General features: G+C 36.9%; 1 protein-coding gene, 1 long non-coding RNA gene and 1 other non-coding gene across 4 annotated transcripts; 2 read left to right on the top strand and 1 right to left on the bottom strand.

The window, feature by feature from the left end:
• The first annotated feature begins 3090 nt into the window (after positions 1-3090).
• Positions 3091-4176, top strand: LOC126626636 (uncharacterized). Of its 2 annotated transcripts, none has more exons than XR_007624747.1 (4): positions 3091-3242; positions 3323-3402; positions 3508-3591; positions 3891-4176. It is a non-coding gene; the product is annotated as an uncharacterized LOC126626636 (long non-coding RNA). The 2 variants fall into 2 exon arrangements; XR_007624748.1 differs by having other exon boundaries at positions 3497-3591.
• A 4188-nt stretch (positions 4177-8364) lies between these two features.
• On the bottom strand, positions 8365-10047 carry LOC126625460 (uncharacterized). Its single transcript, XM_050294553.1, has one exon. The coding sequence runs from the start codon at positions 10045-10047 to the stop codon at positions 8365-8367; it is 1683 nt and encodes a 560-aa protein (XP_050150510.1).
• Positions 9391-9495, top strand: LOC126627552 (small nucleolar RNA R71). Its single transcript, XR_007625048.1, has one exon. It is a non-coding gene; the product is annotated as a small nucleolar RNA R71 (small nucleolar RNA).
• Positions 10048-18659: the final 8612 nt, after the last annotated feature.

The following is an 18659-nucleotide window of genomic DNA, read 5'->3' as shown; positions in this document are numbered from 1 at the left end:
GGGATTATTAAATAATTCGAAACAAATCAGATTCCAATTAATGATTGTAAAGTAGAAATTGAAGTGATTGATTTTAAAACCTAATTAAAATAAAAACGAAATTAATGAATTAAAATAAACAATCTGCAATATTAGAGCTAGAGAGAAAAAAAACAGTTTTGAGAAAATCAAATTAAGAAAGCACTAGGGTTCCACCATCACCTAGCAATCCTATGAATTTTTACCAATTACTTATGATCTACACATGCCACTTTGAAGGTTAGATTTTCCTAATTCATATTCTACTTGGAACCTCCAACATAGAACGTATATCTAACATGCAACCTGTCCGGACGTTCGGATCAAATCTAAACATGAAAGACTCATTATGCTTTATGAAAATCCTTTGAAAAACCATGCAATCCTTAAGACGTGATATTCATCCTAAGAGAAATTACAATTATTAATCACAAGAAGCCAGCGTCAATTTCAGGGAACCTTCCGACCAAAATTGCATCAAATTACTTTTCTAAAGATCCTAATGGTGATCAGGCATTAAGACAATTAGATAGTTTTTATCCCGGTGATTAACAATTCAAAGTACGCATGCAATCAATCATAAGAAATTTAATAAAAATCACATATTCATGCTAAGGCTCAAGGCTTCGCCCTAGCAAAAGAAATTAGTTCCGCATATTCATAATTGAAATCATAGAAAATATTCTTAAGAAAAAGATTGAAAACACCTTCAAGTAGAAAATCTTCAAAACCCTAGCACTCCTCTCTGTCTCCAGTATTGCATACAATAAAGCGTACCCTAAAACTGTAGACGGCCAAGCAATATATCTGCTAAGCCCCCACCAAAAACCCTAGAAAACATAACCCTAAATTAAATGATAAAAATTCGTCTAAAATCTGAACAGCCACGTTTTGGCCCATAAGCTGCTCCAAAACTGGCCCAATATAGCTGGATTTAATGTTTGGACTATTCTGAACACTTTTCCAGAAGGCCACGAACCCATCCGAGGTCATCTTGGGCTCCAAAAACGCAATTTAAGCCCAAAAACGTCACTTTCCAGCACTGCGCACTGCTTCTTTATTTCATCGTCAGAAAATCACCGCTTGGTGGAAAAATCCCAAATTTTGATACGATCAAGCTAAGTGACTCACGAACGTCCTCCAACTGGAATTACTCCAAAATTCGTCCATTTGATCCTGTTTTGCTCCAGAGGAAGCCGAAAGTCCTATATTGAAAATACAATTCAAAGTATCAAAATTCTTCCAAAATATTAACAAAAATATACTAAGATTAGGGTAAAATATATAATATAAAATCTACTCATCAAATACCCCCAGACTTAGCTTTTTGCTTGTCCTCAAGCAAAACAAGACTCAAACAAAGATAAAAACTTAACAAACTAGACAACTAGCTAAACTTAACTGACAAAAATTTTCACCTTCAAAGTTGCAATCCATAGCAAATTTTAAAAACTAGAACATCTTTTCAAAAGTTCCAACCAATCCCACCACAGAGTCTAAGCCATTTAGAATCAATTAGAAAAGAATTCACAAACTTCCTTTGGTGTAAAGTGAACCAACATAATTAAGGAGACTCGACTAAAACCCTTACCTCTCGTCCTTATTTATTTCACACATAGTAACTTTAAATATAACTCTCTTTCTTTTTCTTTTTTTTTTCTTTTTCACTTTTTTTTTTTTTTTCATATATAACAATTTTTTTTTTCTCCAGTAACAGTAGTGGTCGTGCAATGTCGGTTTACTTAAGCTTTCGATCCAACCCATGTAGCAAGCTTTAGGTCAATGACTCCCAAACCACTAGGGCTTTAGGACACTAGGTGTAGAACACCCCTAAGGACTTATTAACCCGAGCTGAAAAGGCTACGAAACCAACTAACCACCCTGCCTCATGCCAAAACTCTACCGTTTGACGCGAGAATCACTGCTGATTAGGCAGGACTGGCCCGGTTACTAGGCAGAACCTCGGGTGAGACAATTATTACTTTATTTTTTTTTTTTTTTTCACACTAATAACTGACTTTACTTAGAATAAAAATTAAAAATTAAAAATAAACTTAGACTAAAAGCAAGTATTTCAATCTCACTCCCCACAAACCATGTTGGTGTGATGTGCAAAGTTCAAAGTATAATTCATGAATTAGTGTCTAAGCAACGATAAATAGAAAAGACTCTAATGTGGGATTAACTTTCACCATGTCCATTTGTTCTAACGCTTAAAATACTCTATGGATATTAACTTAGGAATAATGAAAATTTTTAAACTTGACACAACAAAAAAAACTAAAATTTACTTTCCCACCCCCAAACTTATGTCACACTTTGTCCTCAAGGTGTGGAAACTAAAATAAAAGAAACTAAAAAAAAAATGACAAAAATAAAATAAACTTAAACTAACAAATAATAATTATAACAAGGAAAATGAGTAACAATAACCAAAGAAAAAGAAAAAAAGACTACCTGGCTTTGGAAGTGACGTTGTGGTTGATATAGGTGTGGCCAAATAAAAACCACACAAAGCCCATGCAATGAAAACCAACTTGCACGCCACCTTCACTTGCACGCCTGCTGTACACAGTATTTGAAATCAGCAGGGCATCACGTGGCTTCCATCAGGGCCTTGCTCTGAGAAGGGCATGCAGCTGGCGTCCATTGGATTAAAGAAACTCTGAGATTTTGAATGGCATTGGATGCTCTGAGATATTTGATTGGCATGCAGCTGGCATGCGAATTTGCATATGGCGTGAGCAATGTCTCTTGTCAGAAAAAAAAATCCCTATCAGTCCTCAGTGATATTTTTTTGATTTATTTTTTTTTATTTTTTTATGTGTCAGTCAGTACCACAGAGCCAACGGCTCTCTACCACTGCAAAACCATCCTCCTCGAGTAGCCCGTGAAGCTGAAAATAGGCACACGTGTCGCGCATCCGTTTCACCACACCTTAGGATTCCAAATAAAAGGTTTAGATAAACCCATTTGTCCATCTCTCTTTCTAGAAAAGCTAAAAAAACTTTTAAACCATCTCAGTTCTGCATTCCTTTTCCTACCAATCTTCCATTTTATTTTTCAGCCCTCGCTCTCACTAAAATCAGAAATTGCTCTCTAAAATGAAAAAGAGCTCTCCTTCTATCACATTTGTCTCTCATTTCCTTACTCCTCTTCACCCTTAGCCGCGCAACCACACACACCTTCCTCTGCAAAAATCCGAAAACAGCCCTACCACAGAGGTAAACCTTGTCCATTTTTGCGTCTCATATACTCCACACTGCATGTGTAGACTGATGTGGTATCTTGTTTATGTGCACAGGTTCTCGATCTGGAAGTTTAGCCATGACAAGGAAAACGCAATGCAAACCAGCTACCATGCAGATCTGGTTCCTGCAAAAGGTAAAAATCTTGTACTCCGTAGGTTAATGACAAAAATAGCTTCATCACCTATGCATATAATTATAATGGTGTGGTATGTGTGCACAACACTCAGATCTGTGACAGACCCGAGAAAGAACTCTCAAACTGAAACTCCACTGGACATAAAGCATGGCCCATCATGAAGGTTTTGATCTTTCGATTATGAAGGTATAAACTCATCCCTGTTCTTGGTTAAATGTCATGATTTATTTCGTCCATGGAACTTTGAAAAATAATAACAAACACCATATGTATATGCGGGTATGAACATGAATCGAACGAACAACATACTGACTAACATGATATGATGAAAGTGAAGTTGAAGTGCGGGAGACTGATGAACAAATAACAACACTAATAAGACCTTCAGAAAATATGACTTTCACAAGCTTGTGTGTTTTAAGTGATACATAACCTGGATCATGAAAATCAAAGTGTCATTAGTCTTCTTGTTGTGAACTGTGCAGGAAATGTGGTCACTGATAGATCCGTGGGAAATAAAATGGACGGCGAAACCTCAGCTGCAATAGACAAAAACGGGACAAGCTTCCAAGAACCCAGATCGGTGAATCTGGGAGGTAAAATTTCATATCCTTGCAAGTGGAATTGTTGTAGATCTGGTAATAATATCTGTACTCAGTTCTGTGGTGTATGGATCTGTGATTTAATTGTGCTTCCTCCATGCATCGCAAAACTGAGCTGCAGAAATTAACTGCTCTAAATTCTGTTTATGTGCTGGATCTGCAACAATCACCCCCAAACTTGCATCTGTGAATGACTTTTTTTTTTTTTTTTTTTTTTTTTATATTGACTGCTTTAAATTTCCTGCCTAGTGTAGATGTGGTTGATGTGAACGTTAGACTTGCTGCTGGGTGCAGGATTCCAGCCTAGGACGCGCTTTATTTTCCATGTTCGCAACCTGCAATTAACCAATACGCGTTAAAAAATGGAACATAAAAATAAAAATAAAATGGGTAAATAAAATCAACTTGCCATCTTCCAAATTTATTTATTTATTTTTTTTTTTGAATTTTTCGTTTTTTTTTTTTTTTTCTTCCGAATTATTTTTATGTGTATGTTTTTTTCTTTTTCTTTTTTTTTAAGAGAAAATCAAACAAAAATTAAAATTAGCAAAGAGTTTAGAAAAATTGGGTTGCCTCCCAATTAGCGCTTTATTTTAAGTCTGTAGCTAGACGTTGCGGAAGTTCGGTGGCTAGATCACTGGTGCCTTCAGAGTCAAAGACTCGTATGCTGTATCGAAGGGTGACTCCACGTATGGTTTCAGCCTGTGACCATTCACCTTGAATGTGTTGCCTTGAGCCTCATTAGATATTTCAACTGCCCCATGAGGAAAGATTTTTGTAACCACATACGGTCCAGTCCAACGAGATTTCAATTTTCCTGGAAACAACTTTAGCCTTGAACTGAATAGCAACACCTTTTGCCCTGGCTGGAATTCTTTCCGTAAAATTTGACTGTCATGAAACGCTTTAGTTCTTTCCTTGTAGATGCGAGAACTTTCATAAGCACCCTGACGAATTTCCTCCAGCTCATTGAGCTGCAATTTACGTTGTTCCCCAGCTGAGTCATAAGAAAAATTTAACTCTTTAATTGCCCAGTAAGCCTTATGCTCCAGCTCCATAGGTAGATGACATGCTTTCCCATAAACGAGTCGAAATGGCGACATCCCAATAGGAGTTTTATAAGCTGTCCTGTAGGCCCACAATGCATCATTTAGTTTTAAACTCCAATCTTTTCGTGTTGAACCAACTGTTTTCTCCAAAATGCGTTTTAATTCTCTGTTTGAAACTTCCACTTGACCAGATGTCTGTGGATGATAAGGTGTAGCCACACGATGATTAATCCCATATTTTGCCAACAAATTAGCAAATGGTTTATTAATAAAGTGCTTTCCCCCATCACTAAGAATAACGCGTGGAATTCCAAATCGTGGAAATATAACACCTTGGAGGAACCTCAGGACTACTGATCCTTGATTAGTTGGTGCTGCTATGGCCTCGACCCACTTAGACACATACTCCACAGCCACTAAAATATATTGATTCCCATGGGAAGATGGAAATGGTCCCATGAAATCAATACCCCAAACATCAAATAATTCAACAATCAAAATACTTTGCTGGGGCATCTCATTCCTTTTGGACTGGTTGCCGACTCTTTGACACCTATCACAAGCCATGCACCAATTGTAAGCATCTTTAAAAAGTGTAGGCCAAAATAACCCGCTCTGCAAAATTTTCTCTGCTGTCCTTTTCTGCCCAAAATGTCCTCCACAAGCAAAATGATGAGCAAACCTTAAAACGCTTTCCTGTTCAGCTTCTGGAATACACCTGCGAATAATCTGGTCTGGGCAATACTTAAATAGGTATGGCTCATCCCAGAAATAATGCTTCACATCAGATAAAAACTTCTTTTTCTGCTGAAATGTTAAATCTGGATGCACTACACCTTTAACTAAGTAATTAACAATATCAGCGAACCATGGTGAACGGAAATGGACTGCAAATAACTGTTCATCTGGAAAACTTTCCCTCAGTGGTAGGGAATCCTCTTCTGAAACTGTGGGAATAATCAATCTAGACAAATGATCAGCCACCACATTTTCACTGCCCTTTTTATCTTTGATTTCTAAGTCAAACTCTTGCAATAAAAGAATCCAACGAATTAATCGAGGCTTAGCATCTTTTTTAGACAACAAATATTTCAAAGCTGCATGATCTGTATAAACAATCACTTTAGCTCCAACTAAATACGAACGAAATTTTTCCAAAGCAAAAACAACTGCCAACAATTCCTTCTCTGTTGTTGCATAATTTAGTTGTGCATCATTGAGGGTTCGACTAGCATAATAAATAACTTGGGGAAGTCTATCTTTCCGCTGTCCAAGAACTGCCCCCACTGCATAATCTGATGCGTCACACATCAGTTCAAAAGGTAAGCTCCAATTAGGAGCTGCAATAATGGGTGCTGTAGTGAGGAGTGTCTTTAACTTCTTGAAGGCCTCCAAACAAGCCTCATCAAAAATGAAAGGGGCGTCTTTAGCCAATAAATTACACAAGGGTCGGCTAATCTTGGAGAAATCCTTGATGAACCGTCTATAAAACCCGGCATGCCCAAGAAAAGATCGAACACTCTTAACAGTTGTCGGGGGTGGCAACTTTTCAATTGCATCAATTTTAGCCTTATCAACTTCAATACCCCTATTAGAAATCAAGTGGCCCAAGACAATTCCCTGCCTAACCATGAAATGACACTTTTCCCAGTTTAAAACCAGGTTGGTCTTAATGCATCTGTCCAGAACTAAAGATAAATTCTGCAAACATTGGTCAAAAGAATCCCCAAAAACAGAAAAATCATCCATAAATACCTCAACTACATGTTCAACTAACCCGGTAAATATGCTCATCATGCAACGCTGAAACGTAGCAGGCGCATTGCACAAACCAAAAGGCATTCTTCTATATGCGAAAGTTCCAAAAGGACAAGTAAAGGTTGTCTTTTCTTGATCCTCAGGGGCAACTGGAATCTGGTTGTACCCTGAATAGCCATCCAAGAAACAGTAGAAAGCACGACCAGCCAACCTTTCCAACATTTGATCAATGAAAGGCAATGGAAAATGATCTTTTCTAGTTCCCGCATTGATCTTTCTATAATCAACGCACATACGCCACCCAGTAGTCAAGCGAGTAGGCACAAGTTCATTATTATCATTTTTCACAACTGTAATACCAGAACGCTTAGGCACCACTTGAGTTGGACTAATCCACTTACTATCTGAAATGGGATAGATCATCCCAGCATCTAGAAGTTTCATAACTTCATTACGAACCACTTCTTTCATAATCGGATTTAACCGACGTTGTGCGTCAATGGCAGGTTTTACTCCATCCTCCATCAGAATTTTGTGCATACAAATTGTAGGGCTGATCCCTTTAATGTCAGCTATAGTCCAGCCAATTGCATCTTGATGACTCCTTAAAATGCGCAACAATTTATCTTCCTCTGTTGATGATAAATCAGCAGCTATAATAACTGGCAGCGAAGAATCTGCACCCAAGTAAGCATATTTCAAGTGTTCTGGAAGCACCCTTAACTCCAGTTTAGGTGGCTGTACCTTAGAAGGTTGCAATAGCTTTTTGGGTTCCCCCAAACTTTCAAAAACGTGCCTCCAACGTGGAGGTTGAAAAGGAACACTTTCCAAAGCTGAAACATACTCAAAAACCTCTTCATCTTCTGTATATTTATTCTCAAACCCGTGCAACACATTTAACAATGGATCAGATGTCAAACGTGACATAATTTCAGCATGTAATATGCTGTCAAGCACATCAACACGCATACAGTCATGCACATCACCTGGCCTTTTGGTAGCTTCAAATAAACTGAACACAACAGATTGATCTTGCACTCTAAGTGTAAGTGTCCCAGCCTCTACATCAATTAACGTTCTGGCTGTAGCCATGAAGGGACGCCCCAAAATAATCGGTGTTTGCATATCTTCATCCATTCCAAAATCACAAAATCTGCAGGAAGGTAGAGATTATCCACTTTAATAATTAGGTCTTCTATAATACCCCTTGGATAAGCAACTGAACGGTCCGCTAGTTGTAGAATAACTGATGTAGGCTTGATTTCTCCTTGTCCTAGTCTCTGAAAAACAGAAAAAGGCATTAAATTAATACTAGCACCTAAATCAATTAAAGCACGTTTAAAATGAGAATTTCCAATTGTGCATGAAATTGTAAAACTCCCTGGATCTTGTTTCTTTGGGGGCAATTTGTGAAGCAGAACAGCGCTGCACTGTTCTGTAAGAATCACTTTCTCAAAATCCACAAGCTTCTTTTTCTTTGTGCAAACATCCTTAAAAAACTTGGCATAAGACGGAATGTTTTTGATGGCATCAATTAACGGCAGATTTATCTAAACTTTAGACAAAGTCTTCATGAAATCTGTCAATTGTTGATCTTTAACTTTAGGCTTCAACCGTTCGGGATAAGGCATAGGTGGCTCATAAACACGATCCTCAACAATAACTGCACTATTTTCGGAACTGTTCACTGTCTGTTCAGAATCTTTTGAATTGGCAGATTTTTCAACAATCCCCGAATCTGTTTTAGGCTGTGAAATCACCCGCGAATTTTGAATGCAATTTTCATCCCTGTTATCAAAACTTTTTCCGGAACGTAGAATTCTAACTGCCTTGCAATCTGCACCTCCCCTAGGATTTGGTTCGGTTTGACTGGGAAATGTACCTGGAGCCCTTCCAGAAACCTGCAAAGCAATCTGCCCAATTTGTTTTTCCATGTTTTTCACTGATGCCTGCAGATTTTGAATTTCTTGAGTGGTAGTATTTGCCAATTTTTCAATCGCTACCTCCCAGGCAGCCTTAGGTGCAGCAGGTTGCTGTACCTGCTGTTGAAATTGAGGTCTAGTGTGTTGTTCCTTATCCCACCTTAGATTAGGATGATCTCTCCAACCTGGGTTGTAGAAATTAGAATATGGGTCGTATCGGGGACGCTGGAAATTGTTAAATGCATTAACCTGCTCTGCTGTAAAATCTGGTGAAACCTCTTTATGTGGGCAGCTCATAAAATCGTGAGTTATCATGTTGCAAATGCTGCAGGCAGCTTGTAAAGGCTGCTGTACAGCACCTTGAGAACCTGGCATTCTCTGTAATAACATGTCAAATTTCGCGTCAAGCCTTTTCTCCATTTTTTCAATTTGTGCTGTAACATAGGGAGAACCAGTAGACATCTCGAAAGCTGACCTAGATTGTGGCTGCTCCACTGCCCACTGCTGAGTATCTTCTGCCATTTTTTCAAATAACAAACAAGCCTCTTGTGCATTTTTGTCTTTGTACGTACCTCCGCATGAAGCGTTGACAAGAGTTTTTGTAGTCATATTCAACCCTCTGAAAAATATGTGCATTTGATTAGTAGTGTTAATACCCGAATGCGGACATTTTCTAATCAACTCTTTAAACCGCTCCCACGCCTCATGAAACTCTTCGTTTGGTTTTTGGGCAAAAGATAAAATCTGAGTTCTCATGTCAAGAGTCTTAGAAGCTGGATAATACTTGTTTAGAAATTTTTCACTGAGTTGGGCCCAAGTTGTAATGCTTCCAGATGGGAGTGTGAGGAGCCATCTCCTTGCCTGATCTTTTAGAGTGTATGGAAACAACCGCAGCTTAATAGATTCGGCTGAAAATCCCCTCACCAAAATGTTTTTGCAACCCATTAAAAATTCCGCAATGTGCATGTTAGGATCATCAGATGACAACCCATGAAACGTAGGTAGAATATTCAACATGTGCTGTTTTATTTCAAATGCAGTCCCTTCCTCCACTGCCGGATATGTGATGCAACTGGGTATATTTGTGGTATGGGCAGTCAGTGAATCACCCAGGGGCAGACCTGCCTCTGGAATTATAAACGCCATTTTTTCTTTGTTGTGCAGGTCCCCAGAAAAGACTGATTCCATAAACCTCTCCTGCAGAGGACGAACCCGCTGCAAATTTTGCTCTTTGCGTTTCCTCCTTAAATGCTGCTCAAATTCTGGATCAAGTGGAATCAATTTTTGCACTGTTGAACGGGTGCTGACCATGCACAGATTTCTGAAATCTGTACTGTTGTAATCTGTAAAAATAGATGAAAACGAAAATTAAATATTTTTTTGTTTTTTTTTTTATGTATGTATAAACAGCAATACTAATTGAAAATCTGATTTGTAGGGATTATTTTAAATAATCCCCGGCAACGGCGCCATTTTCTTGATAGGATTTTTACTGCTTATGTGAATGCGATAAAAACCTCCTATTTTACTTGCAAGAATCACAAGGTTATTGTAGTATAAACGGATCTCGCAAGGTCATTCTCCACAGGGATTATTAAATAATTCGAAACAAATCAGATTCCAATTAATGATTGTAAAGTAGAAATTGAAGTGATTGATTTTAAAACCTAATTAAAATAAAAACGAAATTAATGAATTAAAATAAACAATATGCAATATTAGAGCTAGAGAGAAAAAAACAGTTTTGAGAAAATCAAATTAAGAAAGCACTAGGGTTCCACCATCACCTAGCAATCCTATGAATTTTTACCAATTACTTATGATCTACACATGCCACTTTGAAGGTTAGATTTTCCTAATTCATATTCTACTTGGAACATCCAACATAGAACGTATATCTAACATGCAACCTGTCCGGACGTTCGGATCAAATCTAAACATGAAAGACTCATTATGCTTTATGAAAATCCTTTGAAAAACCATGCAATCCTTAAGACGTGATATTCATCCTAAGAGAAATTACAATTATTAATCACAAGAAGCCAGCGTCAATTTCAGGGAACCTTCCGACCAAAATTGCATCAAATTACTTTTCTAAAGATCCTAATGGTGATCAGGCATTAAGACAATTAGATAGTTTTTATCCCGGTGATTAACAATTCAAAGTACGCATGCAATCAATCATAAGAAATTTAATAAAAATCACATATTCATGCTAAGGCTCAAGGCTTCGCCCTAGCAAAAGAAATTAGTTCCGCATATTCATAATTGAAATCATAGAAAATATTCTTAAGAAAAAGATTGAAAACACCTTCAAGTAGAAAATCTTCAAAACCCTAGCACTCCTCTCTGTCTCCAGTATTGCATACAATAAAGCGTACCCTAAAACTGTAGACGGCCAAGCAATATATCTGCTAAGCCCCCACCAAAAACCCTAGAAAACATAACCCTAAATTAAATGATAAAAATTCGTCTAAAATCTGAACAGCCACGTTTTGGCCCATAAGCTGCTCCAAAACTGGCCCAATATAGCTGGATTTAATGTTTGGACTATTCTGAACACTTTTCCAGAAGGCCACGAACCCATCCGAGGTCATCTTGGGCTCCAAAAACGCAATTTAAGCCCAAAAACGTCACTTTCCAGCACTGCGCACTGCTTCTTTATTTCATCGTCAGAAAATCACCGCTTGGTGGAAAAATCCCAAATTTTGATACGATGAAGCTAAGTGACTCACGAACGTCCTCCAACTGGAATTACTCCAAAATTCGTCCATTTGATCCTGTTTTGCTCCAGAGGAAGCCGAAAGTCCTATATTGAAAATACAATTCAAAGTATCAAAATTCTTCCAAAATATTAACCAAAATATACTAAGATTAGGGTAAAATATATAATATAAAATCTACTCATCACTAGACTAGAGTTTCTTTAACTATTGGTAAGGAGACATAACTAAAAGAGGGTTTTGACATGAGATTAAATATTAAATGGGTCCAATGCCCTAATTAGCAATGAATGATTGTCTTTCATTTCTAATGGCTCAATGAAAATGTTTTAATTGGATTGAAAAGCACGTAATTAAATTGACACAACCTCCCCGAGTTTATATTCAACAATGTTGGCTCATTGTTGCAATAACCTAATAAGTCCATGGTCATCCAAGAGCCTGAGATAACTATAAAGTCCAATTTCAAAGGAATGCAAAAACCTTAGTAGTAGTAGTTACTTCCAATATTTGAAAATTCGTTTTTGATATTGATTTGTTTTTCTTAAAACAAATAGTGGGAGTATCATACGCTACTAAACTATAATGAAAACAATTAGTAGTTATATATATCTCCAATATTTTGAAAAATGTTTTGATATTGATTTGTTTTATGAAACGAATAGTGGGGATATCATATGCTACTAATTTCATTAACTTTGGACTAGTAGTTGTAATAGGACATTATTTATTTGAATATGATTAAATAAATAAAATTGATGAGACCTTAAAATCCCTCAACCAACATACAATATTAAGTTGAAAGCGTAAGAGTGCTTTGAACACTTTTTCGTGGCCTTCCACCGTGGTAGGCTCCAATCGTTTATGACTTGTACATCGCCTTCACCCTATCATGGGGGAGTGCAAAGTGCATGCTTATACTCAGGAGGAGTTTATTTAAAACATTTGATGAGGTTAAGGTAGGCAACGAGTGTGGCCAACATCGTATCATCGAGAGGTCATGCTTGAACCCCTATCTAAACCGGCATGGTGGGAAAGAACTTAACTAAGAGAAATGATGCCAACATCGTATCATCGTGAGGCATTGCTCTCTAGAGGCCAAAAAGATGGGTAATCACAAGAGTTTGTTGTGAATGGGTAATTGTACCCTCTCATTATTATTTTTGCTAGCCAACATCGTATCATCGTGAGGTGGGCTTGGTAATAGTGAGCCTCCCATAACCCGCTACGAGCTTTCTTTGAAAACTCCCGGATTCCATCTTGAGGGATATGGAATTTGCCAAAAATGGTGGGTGGTGTCATTCGGTTTAAAGACCCGAATCGTTTGACTTAATCGACAATCAAACTAATTATTTTATTGTTTATGTATTTAGATATGGTTGGAAGCACACTTGCAAAAATACTCGACAAACATTGCCTAGAGGGGCACAATTTCCCATCGTGGTAACGTAATGTCAAGATTCTCCTAACATTGGAGAAGATTGTTTACGTACTAGACAAGGCTCCACCTCACATACCTCTCGGCCATGAGGCTACTGAGGATGAACGTGCTAAGTTTGACAAGCACGTTGAGGATGACACACAAGCCAAGTGCTATCTGTTAGCTTCCATGAATGAGGAGCTACAGAGACAGCACGAGGGCATGGACAGTGCATCTTCCATAATACTCCATCTTACGGAGTTATATGGTGAAGGGACGCGCAACCGTCGCTTTAGCACTGTTTGTGAACTTGTGAAGACCAAGATGGTCAAGGGGGCTCCAGTGCATCAACATGTACTGAAGATGATAGGATTCATTGAACAATTGGAGAACCTTGGTACTCCACTTGACGGGGAATTGGCCCAGGACTTCGTATTGGCTTCTCTTTCTGATTCATTCGCGCAGTTCGTAATGAACTACAATATGAATAAGATGGATAGTACTCTCTCTGAGTTACTAAATATGTTAGTAACTGCCGAGAAGACTATGAAGAAAGAGAATGTTGTAGGGACTTCTGCAGTAGTCTACAACAAGCCATCCTCTTCCAAGGCCAAGCCGTAAGGCAAAGGCAAAGGGAAAGAGAAGAAGCCAACCACTCCTAAGCCGAAAGGAGGAGTGAGTAAAAAGAAGGCAAAGGAGCCCAAAGGGACTTGCCACCACTGTGGAAAGGAGGGGCATTGGAGGAGGAATTGCAGGTTATACCTTGCAAGTCTTAAGGACAAGCCACAAGGTATGGTTTATGTTCTTATCTTCAATTCTAATTGTTAGATCTTCTAAATATTTATATTTGATATAAAGAGCTAATCACTTGTATAATTGTATATAGGTGGAGAAGCCAAGTAGAAGATGAACAAGCAAGGAAAATGTGGTGAAGGGTTCGGCCACTATGTTTTTTGCTTACTACTTAGGAAGTTTGTTAGGCATTAAAGATAGTCTTTAAACTTTCTTATTTTGTTAAGAACTTATTATGTGGCTTCATATGATGGAAGATCACTATTAGTGCCTAAATGTATAAAGGTATTAATATTAGTCTCTAAATGTATAGAGCTAATACTTTCTGTATTAAATATTATGAATGTTTGAATTATCATATTAATGTAATGTGAAGAATGCTTTTTTAATATACTATTTCCTTAAAGTAGTGTTATGAATTGAAAATTGTTGGGAGTTGTCCATCATTCTCTTTTATGAGAACAAGCTAAATAACTAAGCATATGGACAAGTTGATGAAACAAAAGGGAACTAAGTTCAAAATGAGTCACAACATATGATTTAACAACAAGACAATCCAAATTCAACATCTCATGTAACAATATTGCTCTACGTAGTTTTAATAAAGAATTATATCAACCACCTAGAAGGAATGGTTGAGTTTCTATATCCTTAGTAGGAGCCATGCTTCCACTAAAGACTTGGATAATTCTTATATGACTACATTAAAGGCCTTAGTATGACTAAAACTTGAAGTATGGTGTATGACACCATATAATTTAAATGAATAGACTTAATGAAACAAGTCACACATTTCAAATGGAATTACTTGAGAAGGAATTCTTTTGTGTGTGATTCATTTAAGTTAGTGGGAGCAATATGCATTCAAATCAAGAAAATATAATTGTTATTTTTGAATGAATGCTAAGTTACAACAAGGCCAGTGGGAGTGATGTCATAATTTGAGCAACAAGATGTGAATAAAGTCTATTCGATAGACTTAATAAAACATAGATGTTACTCGAGAAATGACATAACATGACATGGTCTATTTTGAAGTATAGACTTGAAATTGGACTTATTGATATAGCAAGGCTATCTCAATAATGTTATATGGGAATTGAATCTCAAATGTTGTAGATTTAAGAAAGCATTTTCCTATGTGATAGGAAATCACTTTCATAACCCTTATAATGAATGTGTCACAAAATCACAAAAGGGACACATGTATGGACTTGTGAAGTAGATATCCAAAAGTGAAGAACCACAGAGGTTGTCACTTTAAGATATTATTCTATATCCCAGGATCAAAACCAAAGCAACTGATAGAGTATTACTGCCTTTAAGAAAGAAACATCAGAGTGGGACTCTGGAAGCATGCATTCACTTAGGTTATTAACCAAAGTGAAAAATAAGCCATTTTAACAAATGGAACTTCATAATGGATGAAGTACTAATCATATGAATGTATTGTTAGTATTGTACTACAATGGTCTCAAGGTTGGAGCAAAGTTTGTATAAAGTATACAAACGAAATATATGACGATATATTGTTTTAGAAACTGCTTCAAAAGCGTGTTTTGAATGAAGGGGTTCTTATAGAACCAATGATTGAATCCAAACCATAAGGTCGTTAGTAGGATACTACGACGTAATGGGCGATAGCTCAAGCCATGGAATCAAGGTCTCATCAAAGTATTCGAACACAAGAAAGAGACATCATCAAATGTTTTGGAAACATTTGATAAGTAAATCCCTTTTAAATAAAAAGGATTAATACATAACCAAGTTAACCTACGAGCATAAGCTCTCTCAACTAGCATGTATAAGATACACTAGTGATTGACTTTAGTGCAAGTGGGAGATTGTTGGAAATATGCCCTGAAAGTCAATCTTTGGAAGAAACCTTTCAGGACAAATGAATCGATGTATAGATGACTCTTATACATCAAATGGCAAAGATACTATTTAGGACTATCTCAATTAACGATATATGTCCTAAATAATGAATCCATGGACAATAGATCGATTGAAGAAGTAATCTATGTTGGAAATATGCCCTGAAAGTCAATCTTTGGAAGAAATCTTTCAAGACAAATGAATCGATGTATGGATGATTCTTATACATCAAATGGCAAAGATACTAATTAGGACTATCTCAATAAACGAAATATGTCCTGAATAGTGAATCCATGGACAATGGATCGATTGAAGAAGTAATCTAATGATGTTAGACTACAGAGACCTTCTTCACATAACCATTATGTCCAAAAGGTTCCTGGTCGTTGGATTGTCAGAGGGATACCGACAATGCTTAGACTGGTACATACTGTGTCCGCTTCAATTGGAAGGATGGAAAGTCTCAACCCATTCGTGTTGTGACACTAAGACAAGTATGTAGGTGCTCATTAAGGGAATGAGTTCACTGAACACAATCGAATCAGAGTACTTGCATGGAGGTCTACTCATATGTCAAGCAAGTAACTCAAATGGTTGCAATAATGTAAGTAATCCTTTGACCTGAGGCATCGTCGTTGTCTTGTGGTTAAGTACTTAATCTTTGATTATGTCAACGTCACTCTATCAGAATGTCAACGGCATAGTTGGGGTTAAGCCACTTAGTCATGAAGGCAAGGGTATGCGCAACAAGGAATCTCTAATCCTCGATAAGAGAGGAAGAATACTCTAAGATATGATTCGGGAATCTTCGGCCGAAGTATCGAGCGTAATAAAGGAAAGCGTTCCTAAACGACTCAATTGGATCATATAAGAAGGAATAATCACATTAGGGGTTTGACATGAAATATCCATACCCTAATGATGTGATTGAGAGTATTGTATTAGAGAAGGATTGAATTACATTGTAATTCCAACTGACTAGGTTCTTTGAATAAACTTCTACATTAGCTTGGGTAGCTATGACATATGGTTAGATGTCACTCATAGCTTGTGAGTTCTTCTAGATGATTAGATGTAGTCATCAAAGAAGAAAGGTGAATTAAAATGAGGTTTTAATTCACTAAGTGATTGAATTAAATATAAGCAATTGGATTAATGCCAATCACCTCACTGCCTTGCTAATTAGAACCTAAAAGATTGTTCACCACAACACTATTGTAGTGAGTAACTAATGGATGATGGAAACAATTAATTAGATTAATTATGTGTTGTGATTAATTTAGAAAAGTCTAGAAAAATCATAAAAGCGATAAAGATCGTTTTGGGCTTAAAGAAACGTTCGGGTTTAATTAGGCCCATTGGGCCTAAACCCATTGGGCTTTTATTCAAGCATTGGATGACTTGAAATAATAAAAGCCCAAAGCCCAAAAACAACACAAGAGGGCCGGCCATATTATGTGGGTTTTGGAGAGATATTTAGTCAAGTGTTGACTAGGTTTTCTTTTTGTCTATATAAGCAACTTTATAAGATATTGTTCATTAGGGTTTTTGTGAGTTTTGAACAACAAAAGAGGCAAAAGAAAATAGCCATCTTGAACCACAAAGGCCGGCCACCAAAGGGGGTTTTTACTAACATCTCTTACACCCTTTTGGTTATTCCTTCATCCTTCTCACTACACTAGTGGGTGAGGATCTTTAGAGGTTTCCTACTTTGGAAACTTGAAGAGAACCTAGGAGCACTCATTCTATCAAAGTGGAGGAGGCAAGGAGGGAAGCTAGGCTCAAGGATTTCAAGGAGCAAAGGGCTTGGAGGTGGTCCATCCTTGGTCTCAAGTCTAGATCAAGAGGTATAAGACTAACCTTCACTTTGTTCTTGATTCTTTAAATTGTTTTGATGCATTATATATAAACCTATGAACCTTGAAGGGGATTTGCATGACTATAGCTTTGATAATATGTTTTAAATGCTTTCGCTGCTTTCGTATATTAAATTTGATTTGGATATGCATGATAGTCATTATGAAATCCCATGCTAGAATCTCATAATTTTCCCTTCAAGTGGTATCAGAGCCAATGGTTTATATATAATGTGTCCTTTTGGATTTTATGCATATGGGTATTAGTATTATGCATGACATATTTATTGTTTCATTCAAAGTATCTTTGTCTTTTGTTTTTCAATAGTTGAAAAATGTTAGTCAAAAGTTGAGAAAGATATGTTTGCAAAAGTGTTTTGTATACATGAATGAAAAATGAGTTTAGAACTAGTTTGACATATTATTTCTTCATTTAAAAGTATGTTTGTCTTTTGTAAATCAAGAGTTGAAAAAGATATGCATGTAAAAGTTGTTTTGTATGCATGAATGAAGAATCAGTCATGAACAAAATTTGGGGTTTTGTTCAAAAGGGTAGGCACGGTTTTGGGGGTGGTTTTGGGTTGTGTTTGTGTTTTATTGTAAACCACTCACACATCCTATTAAAGCTTAAAAGAAGTGTTCTTGTCACTTTTGTTTTTGGGTTTGAAAAATCACCAAGAATGTACAAATCTTGAAATTGTGTTCATGGTTTTGTTCTTGGTGTTCATGGTTTGGTTTTGGGTGAAAATGGTTTTAATTGGTTTTCATGCATGGTTTTATGGTTTTGGATGATGTTCTTACCATCCATAACCATATTAAAAACTTATAAAACCCTAGACTTGACTAGGAGGATTTCCATCACCCATCTCACCTAAGTTTTAATGGCAAAACCAAGTGACAAGCAAAATTTAATTTTTCTTACATAAGGTGGCTTTTAATGCATGTTGTGTAAGATTGTGTAAGAGACCTCCCATCCCCTTAATGTGGCCGGCCTCCCTAGTGGATTTATCCACTTGTGGGGCTATTTTGTAATCTTTAAAAAGTTGATATTTACTTTGAAATATTTACGATTTTACCCCTAACTTTTCATATTTACATTTAGGCCCCTACTAACTAGAAAGTTAAAATATTTGATTTTAATTTTGTTAGTTGTTTAAACTCATAATACTATTATGCCCATATGCACTAAATCTAAATGTTTATGTTGCATTCCCTAATGATTATTTAAATGTGTTTAAGTAGTTATGAAATGGA

Source organism: Malus sylvestris, chromosome 6, assembly GCF_916048215.2.
Source record: "Malus sylvestris chromosome 6, drMalSylv7.2, whole genome shotgun sequence".
Taxonomy (NCBI): Eukaryota; Viridiplantae; Streptophyta; class Magnoliopsida; order Rosales; family Rosaceae; genus Malus; species Malus sylvestris.
Note: the sequence above shows the minus strand (reverse complement) of the source record. Positions and strands in the feature narration are given on the sequence as shown.

Bases quoted from the DNA above. Each gene is read 5' to 3' on its own strand.
- LOC126625460 (XM_050294553.1), bottom strand. From the start codon at position 10,047: ATGGTCAGCACCCGTTCAACAGTGCAAAAATTGATTCCACTTGATCCA.